This window comes from Oryctolagus cuniculus, chromosome 9 (assembly GCF_964237555.1).
Source record: "Oryctolagus cuniculus chromosome 9, mOryCun1.1, whole genome shotgun sequence".
Classification (NCBI taxonomy): domain Eukaryota; kingdom Metazoa; phylum Chordata; class Mammalia; order Lagomorpha; family Leporidae; genus Oryctolagus; species Oryctolagus cuniculus.
The window spans coordinates 77,803,311-77,816,237 of NC_091440.1; the positions used below are offsets into that span (position 1 = coordinate 77,803,311).

A 12,927-nucleotide genomic window follows, 5' to 3' on the forward strand; every position below is an offset into this window, starting at 1 on the left:
GTTGTGGAGCGCAGCTTTGAAGTGGTTCACCAATTTTCCTAAATTCCAAGACAGAATAATCCGGAGTGGAACCTCAGAAGTCCAGAGTTCAGTATTTTTTTGTTAGTTTTTTTTTTTCTTTCTTGGCTTTTTTTTTTTTTTTTTTTTTTTTTTTTGTCAGGCAGAGTTAGTGAGAGAGATAAAGGTCTTCCCCCAAATGGCTGCTAAGGCCTACGCAGCCGCGCCGATCTGAAGCCAGGAGCCAGGTGCCCCCTCCTGGTCTCCCATGCAGGTGCAGGGCCCAAGCACTTGGGCCATCCTCCACTGCCTTTCTGGGCCACAGCAGAAAGCTGGACTGGAAGAGGAGCAACCACCGGGACAGAATCCGGCGCCCCAACAGGGACTAGAACCTGGGGTACCGGCGCTGCAGGCGGAGGATCAGCCAAGTGAGCCGAGGCGTCGGCCTATTAGTTTGTTTTTTAAGATTTACTTATTTCAAAGGCAGAAACTTTGGGCAGTTCTTTTGGGCAGGAACTCTCCTGAGTGTCCCACGTAGGTGCAGGGGCCTAGGTGCTAATGCTTCTGCTTTCCCAGGCACATTAGCAGGGAGTTGGATTGAAAGCCCAGCTGCTGGGACTACAACCTCCGCTTCTCTGTGGGATCTGGGCTCAACTTGTTGCCTTTTTGAGGCCTGCGCCTCCTCCCGCGCTTCCGGAGCCTCTACTGTGCCTTCAATTGAAGCAAAGGCAGGCGCAGCCACTCTTGAATCCTGCGTTTCCCTAACCCTAACCGGGGCTCGGCGCAAACTCAACAGTGTTCAGGAAAACTAATGCCAAAAGAAGCCAAGAAACAGGAAGCAGACGTTCTCCAGCCCCTTACACGCCACGCTATTTCCCTCCACCAGCGAGCGGAAAGCAGTGAGGCAGAAGTTTTCCGGCCCGGAGATCTCGAGCGCTTCTCCAGGGGAGTTCCCCAGGCACCCGTGGCAGCCCGGGGCGACGCCCTGTGACGTCGCGGCGTGACGCGCCAGGGCTGCCGGGAGCCCGCCTCTGCGAGGCCTTTCGCCTTGGGGACGGTGCCTCGCAAGGCCTTCTTACCCACTTCGGGGTGTGCTGTAACCTGCGCCGAAGGTCTCTGAGCGGCCGCTATGGGGGAGGGGAGAGGTGAAAACTTCGACGGCGTGAGCACCGACCGCCTTAAGCTGGAGTTGCTGGAAGAAATCCACATGAAGTGAGTGGGGGTGGCGCGCGCTGTGGAGTCCTGACCCGCGCCCTGGCCGCCCTGGGCGCGAGCGCCGGTTCCTGCCCCACAGCCTCTCAAGGCTGAAGCCACGGAGGTGGATTTGAGACCTGCGTCGTGATTAATGTCCGGACACATCGAGCGACTTCCCCAAACAGTATTTTATGTGAAAGGTTCATTTGACTCTAACTAAGCACTCACTATTTTAAATAAGCAGGCTTTCAGGATCAAATTAAGTGACGTGTATTATCTCCATGTATTATGATCCTAAAATACGTGTTTGGTGGTTTTTTGCTTTTGGCAGAAAGTTTGAATTTATTTTGCAGTTCTTTTCATCTTTATCATTCGAAATGCGCAAACTACCTGTTTTTATGTTACTTGGAACTTCTGTACAGATAATCCACCAGTTTGCTAGTCAAGTCACATTTGTTTCAATTTTTGTAGAGTTGTATTTGTTTTTACATTCTAAAAAGATAACTTTTAATAGACTTATTTATTTGAAAGGACAGAGCTAGAGAGAGAGAGAGAGAGAGAGAGCGAGCTTCCATCTGCTAATTCACTCCCCAAATGGCTGCAATCCCTGGTTGGAGCCAGGAGCCTGGAACTCCAGGTCTCCCACCTGGGTTGGGTGGGCAGGGGCCCAAGCACTTGGGCAGACTTCTGCTGCTTTCCCAGGAGCACTAGGAAGGAGCTGAATTGGAAGTGAAGCATCCATGACCCCAACTGGTTCACATGTGGGATGCCTACAAGGCAGTGGCTTAACCCCCTGTGTCACAATGCTGGCCCCTAGAAAGTTAAATTTTTAATTGACAAAACTGGTTTTGGTGTACATCATGATATTTTGATGTGTATATACTGTGAGTATATGAATGAATATGTGTACACTGTGAATATATGAATGTGATGGCTAGGTAAAGGTATTTAATGTGTAATTACCTCACATTTTTATTTTTTTAAATATGTATTTTTTATTTATTTGAAAGAGCTATAGGAGAGGAGGAAGAGGAGAGAGAGAAAGAGAGAGCAAGCCAGCTTTCATTTGCTGGTCACTCCCCATATGACCGCAATGGGCTGGTCAGGCCGAAATCAGGAGCAGGGAGCTTCTTCTGGACTTGGGCCATCTAATGCTGTTTTCCCAGGAGCATTAGCAGGGAGCTGGATTGGAAGTGGAGCAGCTTGTTCTTGAGCTGGCGCCCGTATGGGATGCCGGCATCACAGGTGGAAGCTTAACCTGCTATGCCACAATGCCAGCCCCACATGTTTATCATTTAAAAAAAAATATTTGTTTTGTTTATTTGAAAGTCAGAGTGGAAGATAGAGAGAGAGAGCGAGAGCGAGAGAGAGAGAGAGAGAATCTTCCATCTGCTTCTTTACTCCCCAGATGGCCCCAATGGCCAGGACTGGGCCCTGCTGAAGCCAAGAGCCAGAAGCTTCATCTGGGTCTCCCATGTGGGTGGCAGGGGCCCAAACACTTGTGCAATTTTCTGCCGCTTTTCCTAGGCCATTAGCAGGGAGTTGGATTGGAAGTGGAGCAGCCAGGATGCAAACCGGGGCCCATATGGAATATTGGTATGGCAGGCAGTGGCTTAACCTGCTGTGTCACAACACTAGCCCCATGTTTTAATGGAGGGGCCAGCACTGTGGTACAGCAGGTTATAGCCCCAGCCTGCAGCGCCAGCATCCCATATAGGCACCAGTTCTAGTTCTGGCTGCTCCCCTTCCAATTCAGCTCTCTGCTATGGCCTGGGAAAGCAGTAGAAGACGGTCCAAGTCCTTGGGCCTTTGCACCCACGTGGAAGACATGGAAGAAGCTCCTGGTTCCTGGCTTCGGATTGGTTCAGCTCTGGCTATTGCGGCCATTTGGGGAGTGAACCAGTGGATGGAAGACCTTTCTCTCTCTCTCCCTGTCTGTAACTCTACCTCTCAAATAAATAAAATCTTAAAAAAAATTTTAATGGTGAGAACAGTTGCACTTTTCAAATATACAGATTGTTATTAACTGTAGTCAGCATCATGTACAATAGATCTCTCTTTTTTTTTTAAAGATTGATTTATTTATTTGAAAGGCAGACTCGCAGAGAGGCAGAGAGAGGTCTTCCATCTGCTGGTTCACTCCCCAGATGGCCGCAATGGCTGGAGCTGAGCCGATCTGGAGCTTCCTCTGGGTCTCCTACATGGGTGCAGAGGCACAAGGACTTGGGCCATCTTCTACTGCTTTCTCAGGCCCAAGTAGAGAGCCAGATCAGAAGTGGAGCAGTCGGTATTCAAACTGGTGCCCATAAGGGATGCTGGCACTGCAGGCCGCGGCCTCACCCACTATGCTACAGTGCTGGCCCCACGATAGATCTCTTGAACTTGTTCCTCCTAGCTGAAATTTTGTGTCCTTTGACCAACATCTCTTCAATCTTCTTACCTCCTCATCTTTTATAGTCAATATTTTCCTGCTATTTTTATGACTTTTATACACTCCACATATAAGTGAGATCATGCTGTTATTTGTCCTTCTATGCCTGGCTTATTTCCTAATGTCCTCCAGAGTCATCCGTGTTGTCCCACATGACAGCCTCTCCTCCTTGTTTGAGGGCTGAAGAGTCTTCCATTGTGTATAAACACCATTTTGTTTACCCACTCATACACTGATGGGCACTTTGTGTTGATTCCTTATCTTGGCTGCAAAGAATATGGGGATGTAGATATCTTTTTAACGTACTGGTTTTATATCCTTTGGATATATGCAAAACAGTGGGATTTCTGGATCATATGGTAGTTTTATTTTTTTAAAAGATTTATTTATTTATTTGAAAGTCAGAGTTACACAGAGAGAGGAGAGGCAGAGAGAGAGAGAGTGGTCTTCCATTCGATAGATCACTCTCCAGATGGCTGCAACGGCCAGAGCTGAGCCGATCTGAAGCCAGGGGCTTCTTCCCGGTCTCCCTTGCAGGTGCAGGGGCCCAAGCACTTGGGCCATCTTCTACTGCTATCCCAGGCCACAGCAGAGAGCTGGATCAGAAGAGGAACAGCTGGGACTAGAACCGGTGCCCATATGGGATGCTGGTGCTTCAGGCCAGGGTGTTAACTGCTGCACCACAGCGCTGGCCCCTGTAGTTTAATTTTTAATTTTTCATAATTTTTCAAATTATTTTTAAAAATTTAGCAGTTGTAGAATTGTGGTTATTATGGGGTACTATGTGATGTTACATTATATACTACATGTATGCATTGTCTAACATCAATCAGGGTAATTTATCCTCTCAAGAATCTAACATTTCTTTATATGTTTGGTTTCTGTTTAAAATTCCAAAGATTTTATTTAATTATGCATTCCTTTCCTCCCTTTAGAAGAACTTCAGAATTGGTGACATTTGGTTAAAATGGAATCCTTCCTATATGCTTTTTAAGACACTTTTGGTACTTTACATTAAATCTTTGAGACATTTTAAGTATTTTTCAAAGATACTGCAAACCCTACGAACAGGCCTTATGAGACTTAACCTCCTGTGTATGTGGAATAGCATCTATTCTTTCTTCCATTGCAGCTCCATCAAGCTGTTTTAATTGTGGGCCTATTTCTTGGTCTTGTACCAAAGTATGAATATTCGGAAGCCAGTATGTTCTGAGGCAGTAAAGGATTAGAGCAGTATTTTGAAGAGATCCTGCGTAAATTCAAATACCAGCTCTTATCACTAATAACCACTTTAAGCCTCAGTTTTCTCAATTCTAAGACTGGAATACAAGTAGTTAGATTTTACCTATCTCAATCCTGTTGCCAGGATGGAGTGAAAAGTATAATAAAACACTTAACTGGCTTGTAATAAGCATTCAGTGGAAGTTAGCTGGTATAATTGCTATTGTTCTAGTCACTTGTCCACTGTAGCATCTTCAACACTTAGCCTAATAGGTATTCAAAATACTTACTGAATAATTATCTGTTGTCATATGGTGTTGTGAGAATTAATGTGCTTTTTTTTAAAAAAAAAATTATTTATTTGAGAGGTAGAGTTACAGACAGAGAGAGGGGGAGACAGAGATAAAGGTCTTCCATCCCCAAATGGCCACTACAGCCAGAGCTGGGCCGATTTGGAGCCAGGAGCCAGGAGCTTCCTCCAGGCCTCCCAGGTGGGTGCAAGGGCTCCAGTACTTGGGACATCCTCTACTGCTTTTCCCAGGCCATAGTGTGCTGTTTCTTAATAGCCTAAATAGCTAACTTCTGAAATGCTTTTAAAAAAATTTCTGTGTACGTGTGTGTTTAGTGTTTCGTTTTTCCTCTTTGTTTCAGGTTGTTTTTATCTATTGCCTTGATTGTTCTTTTTTTTCTAATGATTTTCAACTCCTAATTTTGGTGGGATAACCAGCTTCTTCGGAATTATACATTTAAGTTAATAGTGAATGGTTCAGTGGTTGCCTGGGGGCTTTGAGTTTTAGTGTTTACTTGAACCCATCTGGAACTGGTTAATCAAACCTTCATTTGCCTGATTATTGATTCTCAATCATCCATAAATGATATCTTACAATAAAGTATTACTGAAATAGTGGTGGATTACTATGTATCATTTTTGTCACATTATTTTTAATTGATTCATAATTAATAAAAACATTTTTAATGACAGGGATATTGTGCAACTCTCAATGCTTGAAATAAGACACAAGATAGCAGAACTGGAAGCCAAACTCAAGGGTGACGATGAAGGTATGTAAGTAACAATTATTGTTCCCTTTACCAAGATACTTATAGTCTATTAAATTATATATATTAAATAATACTATCAAGATTTCAATGTTTCTTCTGGGTAGCATTAATAATTTATTATAAAAGGCCTTAAGACTGGTATTTCAGAACATCCAACCTATTACTGTATAATTATTTTTCTGTATATTACAAGTTCAAAATGTTCATCAATTAGCAAACATTTTGCTATGTGATACTGATATATTATTTCCTCAGCAAATAATAAAATACCATTTTTTATATTAAACTTAAGTCATGCTCTTTTAACTTCTGGATTTAGGGTATAACTTCAAAATTCATATCTACATTTTGGCTATTTGTCAGAAGAATGTATGTTGCAGGGGTGGGAGATTATACACTCACACACACATACACCATTTTTATTTATAATATACACAGACTGTTAATTTCATTCCGTAAATATTGATTGAGATCTTGTCATATTTGAACATTTTGGTTATAAAATTTGTCTTTTCCCTATGAAGGCATGATGCACAGTTCATGTCAGCAGGAAATGATGGATGTCAAGCAATTCATTGATAAACTCCTACCTCCAATTGATTGACATGATTAAGAGGCCTTGTGTAGAAGTATACTAGCATCATTGTAGTAGAGCATAAACTTTTCCCTGTGCCCAGTCTTGAAACTTCTAATGTTTGCAAGTGTTAAAATGTTTTGCAATTACACACCAATGACACTGACTAAATAATGTCTCCTCATAGGAAATATATGATATTTCAGTTTCTATATGTATATTTGTAAAATATGATCCACAATATACTGGTATTAATATAGGTGAAGCAGCTAGCTTCTTTTTCTTAACTGTAGCTTAGCAAAATAATAAAATACTTCAGTCAGATTTTTTATTACATGATTTGAGAATTAACAGTATGCTTAAGGAAAATTTATGCAGATATGAATAAGCAGTTAAGATATAAGATTTTTGCATGCTGTGACTTAGTCTGTGGATTTATTCCGAAGTTGCTTAGTCACCATGCACTGTCTGATTTTTTTTATATGCGCTCATATGTAATGATTGTAATACATAAGAAGGAGAAGGTATTACATTATTCCTAATAATAGGAATAATGCTTTTAAGTGTCAGTAAAGAGTAATATTGTGGCCGGCGCCGCGGCTCACTAGGTTAATCCTCCACCTTGCGGTGCCGGCACACCAGGTTCTAGTCCCGGCCAGGGCACCGGATTCTGTCCCGGTTGCCCCTCTTCCAGGCCAGCTCTCTGCTGTGGCCAGGGAGTGCAGTGGAGGATGGCCCAAGTGCTTGGGCCCTGCACCCCATGGGAGACCAGGGTAAGCACCTGGCTCCTGCCATCGGATCAGCGTGGTGCGCCGGCCGCAGTGCGCTGGCCGCGGCGGCCATTGGAGGGTGAACCAACGGCAAAGGAAGACCTTTCTCTCTGTCTCTCTCTCACTGTCCACTCTGCCTGTAAAAAACAAACAACAACAACAACAAAAACAAGACAAAACAAAACAAAAACACCACAAACCTTATTAAAAAAAAAAGAGTAATACTGTTCTCTTCAAATAATGGCCCTTTTATTTTGGGGACCAGACTTTTCCCTGATGTCATTTCTCTTTAATATTCTTTTCTCCCCTCAAGAAAAAAAGTGTTCTTTCTTGATTTTGCTTTATAGCAGAACAAATACTGTTTTCCTGCCATAGAATCTACTGTCAATAATGCTGTAATTTGATATTCTGAGTCACAGATCTATGGTATTGAAAATCTATTTACACTTTAAAAGAAAACAACCGTTACATAAAACTTTCTGTATAACTTATTTCAAACAACTGTACATTAGTGTAAACTTAGACCTGGTCAGTGATTAGAATACAGTCTTCAATCCAGGTAACAAATCATTCTGTGTTTTTATTTTTCTGTATGTAAGTGAAAGAATAATTAGGTCATATTGTAGTATTTTCTGAAATAGTTAAGAACAATCTAAAAAACTAATTTCTGAAATTATTTCGTCTCCTGGTAGCATAGTTTGTTTTCTGTATATTTGTTTCAAACCAGCTACTGTAGGAAACAAGCAGTCCATTAGAAAAAGTTGTTTTTTTTCTGTCAGTGAACTTATTTTAAGTTTTCATTTAGTCAAATGATTTTTAATGATTAGTTTTCTGTACTGACATAAAAATAGCAATCATCTGATTTTAAATAATCAAAATTTCAAGATTACTGAAAAAAATTATTGAAAACAAGTTTATGAGTAATAAACATTAATCAGAACCATGTACTGTGGTATATTTACCACACAGTTTAATTTGTAGCAAAAATGAATGCTTGATATTTCTGAACTGTGTTAATTTTTCTGCTGTATTTCAACTGACCAAACAATGTTAAGAATGCATCTTTATAAATGGGTGCTAATTGGTAATGAAAATAATTATTAAGGAACTATATAGGATATATATATTTATATATATGTCTGGATTTAAAAATTTTAAACAATCATTTACTGAGTAATTTTGCTTTACCTTAAAGAATATAAACTGTTGTTTCAGTTATATAAGTCAGCAAAATCTTATTTATGGCAAGAAATATTCCGTTGAAATGTTATGCTGTAATGTGGGAAAATGTAAATGTTTTCCACAGTTTCTATCAATGTGAAATAAAATTTAATTCTGAAAAAAAAATTTGTCTTTTCCCTATTCTAAAGAGGTTCACTGGGAGAACGTGTTAAAGCAAAATATGAATGTAAGAAGTGATATAAATTCTGTAAAAGGAGAACTGGGAACTCTGAAGGCAAACTGACACAGCCTGGGTGTGGGCATAAAGACAACTTTTCCAGGGGAGGAAGCACTTGAACTGAATATTGAAGAACAGTAGGAGTTTATTAGGGTTATTGGTGGACTTTGATTCTTACACCTATTTATATGGTTTTCTTCCTCTGTTAGGGAGCCATAAGCAAAAAGGGTTAGTAGTCATATGAGAGATTAAAAGCCATTTTTTATAAATACATAATGCTTCCATTAACCTTGGTTAGAGAGGCCAGCATTGTGGCGCAATGGATTAAGCCACTGCCTGCAACACTGACATCTGATATTGGATCACCTGCTGCTCTGCTTCCAGTCCAGCTCCCTCTGCTATTGCACCTGGGAAAGCAAGTGAAGATGACCCAAGTACTTAGACCCCCATCACCCATGTTAGAAACTAGGATGGAGTTCCAGGCTTCTGGCTTCAGCCTGTACCAGCTCCAACCAGTGCAGCCATTTGGGGAGTGAACCAGCAGATGGACGATATCCCTCTTCCCCAACTCTGCCTTTCAAATAAGTAAACTAAATCATTTAGCTAAAAAAAAAAAAAAAAAAAAGTGCTTGGTTAGAGACTGCTGCTTTTTCCCAGAGTGAAGCAGCCTCCTGTATCTCTACATCTGTATCTTAGAAGCAACTAGCCCTATGGGACAGACTGAATACATTTAACAAGTGCACTGGCAGAGAACTGGAATTTCCTCACCTACCCAGTTACAGAAAAAGCATAAGCGACGGTCACAGATACATATGCAATGCAATAATTATGCTTGCTGGTAAAACATTGCTCAACAAGTTGTTATCAATCAACAGCTCTTATGTGGAGGGTTAGTTTGTTGGTCTAGAGAAAAGGTCATTACAATAGTAGGAGAGGAAGTTCCTTTCCCTTTAGGCCAAAGCTAAAAGCCTAAGATGAACTGCAGAAATATTTACCCCTTCCTTAACAATGAATCAAGGTTAAGTGAGGAGGTTATTATTAGCCCCAGTTATGGAAAAAAGAAATTTAATCAACTTCTAAGGTTATATAGCCAAGGAGTTTCAGATCCATGATTTGATCCTAGATTACCTATCTACCATTACTACTATTATTGCTACAATTACTGTCTACCAAATTAGCTCTCAAAATAGTTCTGCTAATACAGTGCTGTGTAGCAAACCACCCTATAATTTTGGAGTTTCAGCAACCAGTTAGCTTTCACAATTTGGTGAACTGATTGTGTTCACATACATGAGTTTTGATTGGGGTCTCACATATGGTTTCAGTCTGATGTTGTATAGGGCTTAGTCACCTGAAATTTCAACTGGGCTGTTCATTCCAAGATGACTCACTCACATGGTAGGCATCTGACACTGGTTGTTAACTGGGAGCCCAACTAGGACTGCTTATCATAAATTCCTCTTTTATCATTTATTTTGCACAACAGGGTCTTTGGGTTTCAAAAAGATGTATCCAAACAGCAAGCATTCCAAAGACAGAAGTAGAAACTTCCAGGCCAATTAAGGACCATTCCCCAAACTGGCACTGTATTCTATTGGTCAGAAGAGTCACAAATTCAAGGAGATAGAGAAGTAGAATCTGCTTGTCAGGTTCACATTACAGAAAAACATATGGGATGTGATGTGTTAGTGTAGTCATCTTTGGAAAATTACAGTCTGTCAAAGGGCATTAAACATAAAGCCATTAGGGGAGAGTACAAAGTAATCAATGAAGATGGAACATAGGTTGTCATGACATATCATGACAATATGATGGGAGGTGAGATTAAAGTTTATGAAGGAGACAAATCAAGAAGTCCTTAATATGATGCTAATAGTTTATACTTATCCTGAAGGCAATGGAACCCATTAAAGTACTTGATAATAAATGTATTTTTAACATGTAAAGGAAATACATGCACAAGTGATAAATATTAACATACTCACTGTTAAAATAATTCTTTCAAAATTTGCACTGTCCTCAAGCCTGTACCCCTCTCGCCATTCTTATGCTCAGTTGAATAATTTACCCTTCTCTTTCAAAAAGGAAAGAGAAGCAATCAAAAGAGGTCACCCACATGATTCTACTGACAAAGCTAGCCTCCCACCTGCATCCTTGTACATCCTCTTCCCTCCTGTTTCTGTCGATGATCGGTCTCTATTCTTATCTTTGGTTAACCCTTCCATTTATGTAATCAGACATCCACTCTCTTATATTCAGAACCGCCATGATTTTCCCTCTTTCCTGCACCATCTGTTTCCCCTGCTCCCCTGGATCATTCTCAACAACACAGAAACATGGAGAATTTCTGTAAAGAAAAAAAGTGCCAAACCATTCCCTTTCTATTATTTCTCCGTTCACTTTGCCTCATGTACAGCAAAACTCTTCTACTCTTTCTCATTTGTTTATTTTTGCTTCATCTAATCTGGCTTGTAACTGGATTAGTTTTTAATCACAACAACTCCAAAGGATTTCACATTCCCATGGTGACCTCTTAAAGTCGTTTGTGATTCATAGAGAATTACAAACAGAAAAAGTGGTTTTATGTTTTAGTTAAATCTGAATTCCATTATCTTAAAGGTTACCAACAAAGAACAGAAAGGAAAGTGTTCAGGTAACCTTTTTGATTTTTTTAAATGAGAAGAGTCAGTATGTGTGTAGAGCTGTAAGTAAGTGCATTAAAAAAAAAAAAAAAAAAAAAAAAAAAAAAAAACCTGAGAACTTGAAACTGCCCTTGAAAAAAGTATTACTACCACATTTTCAAATGAAAAGAAGCTGAGGCCAGTCCTCACTTGGCTAATCCTCCACCTGTGGCACCGGTACCCCAGGTTCTAGTCCCTGTTGGGGTGCCGGATTCTGTCCCAGTTGCTCCTCTTCCAGTCCAGCTCTCTGCTGTGGCCCGGGAAGGCAGTGGAGTATGGCCCATGTGCTTGGGCCCTGCACCCACATGGGAGACCAGGAGGAGGCACCTGGCTCCTGGATTGGGATCAGTGTAGTGCGCCAGCCGTAGCAGCCATTTGGGGGGTAAACTAATGAAAGGAAGACCTTTCTCTCTGTCTCTCTCTAACTCTGCCTGTCATTAAAAAAAAAAAAAAAAAAAAAAAGAATACTCACGTATTCTCAAGACTCTGGAGGTAATACATCTGGAATTTGAATCCAGGCATTCTGGAATGAAATCCCATATTCTTAGCCTTTTTTTCTCCCCTTCTCCTAAACTTAAGTTTGCTCCTCATTTTTTTTTTTTTTCATCTAGAGAAGAGAACTTTGGTTTACTCAGGCTCTGGGATATTGGCTTGTACATGGGTAGAAAAGGCCAGTACACGCAGGGTTGTCTCATTCTCTTGTGAACTTACTACAATCAGAAGTTTTGCCTCTAGTCAAGTGAAACTGCTCTTGTCAAGGTCACCAATGAGTTCCTGTTTGCTAATTCCAATGTCAATTCTGTCTTCATCATGCTTGACCTGTTGGCAGCATTGCCACAATTGATCACAGCCTCAAACTTGAATCCCTTTGTTCACTTGGCTTCTGGGACATCCCACTCTCTTAGTCATCTTCCTATCTACTGGACACTTATCATTTCTCTTTATCTTCCCAGTTTTTAACATTTGAAGTGCCCAAGGGCTTAGTCCTTTGAATAATCTTTGATATATGCACCCCTACTTAGGTAATCTGTGGTCATATGATGTTAAACACCAAGTGTAGACTGACAACAATCAAATAGGAATTTCCATCCTGAACCTCTCTGTTGACTTCTTTAAAATCTTTATTTACAGTTCCTGTTACTAAATCTCTTTGGCTATTAGGTAATCATTTGATAGATCAGACATTAAAAAAAAGACTTAACCTCAGTCAATGTTAAGAATTTTTTGTTAAAATTCAGTTGGTCTTCCTCATTAAAAAAAAAAAATAAGAAAAGAATACATCCATTTATTTCAACCTGGCAAAAATACATAATGAGGAAACAATACAGGCATTTCCATTCCTGGAGAACAAAGATGCCTGCTTCCACCACTAAAATGTAATATTGGTGGTAAAAGTTTTTGACTTACGGATTAAGATACTTTTGTTCCACATTGGAGTACCTAGGTTCAAGTCCAAGCTCCAGTCCTTTATTCCAGCTTCCTGCTAATCCAGATGCTGGAAGCAGTGGTGATAGCTCAAATAATTGGGTTCCTGCCACTCTTTTGAGTTCCTGGCTCCTGGCTTTGACACTGAGGGCATTTGTGGAGTTAACCAGCAG

General features: G+C 40.6%; 1 protein-coding gene across 4 annotated transcripts in view; it reads left to right on the forward strand.

The window, feature by feature from the left end:
* Nucleotides 1-249: 249 nt before the first annotated feature.
* CCDC169 (coiled-coil domain containing 169) overlaps nucleotides 250-12,927 on the forward strand; it is a 64,222-nt gene continuing 51,544 nt past the window's right edge. For 3 of the 4 annotated variants that reach the window (XM_070049015.1, XM_070049016.1, XM_051831804.2), the window contains exons 1-2: nucleotides 250-1,209; nucleotides 5,826-5,905. In XM_070049015.1, coding sequence (XP_069905116.1) covers nucleotides 1,127-1,209; nucleotides 5,826-5,905 — 163 coding nt within the window. In that variant the 5' untranslated portion in view covers nucleotides 250-1,126. The remainder of the gene's footprint in view (nucleotides 1,210-5,825; nucleotides 5,906-12,927) is intronic. The other variant, XM_070049014.1, reaches the window with a different exon arrangement.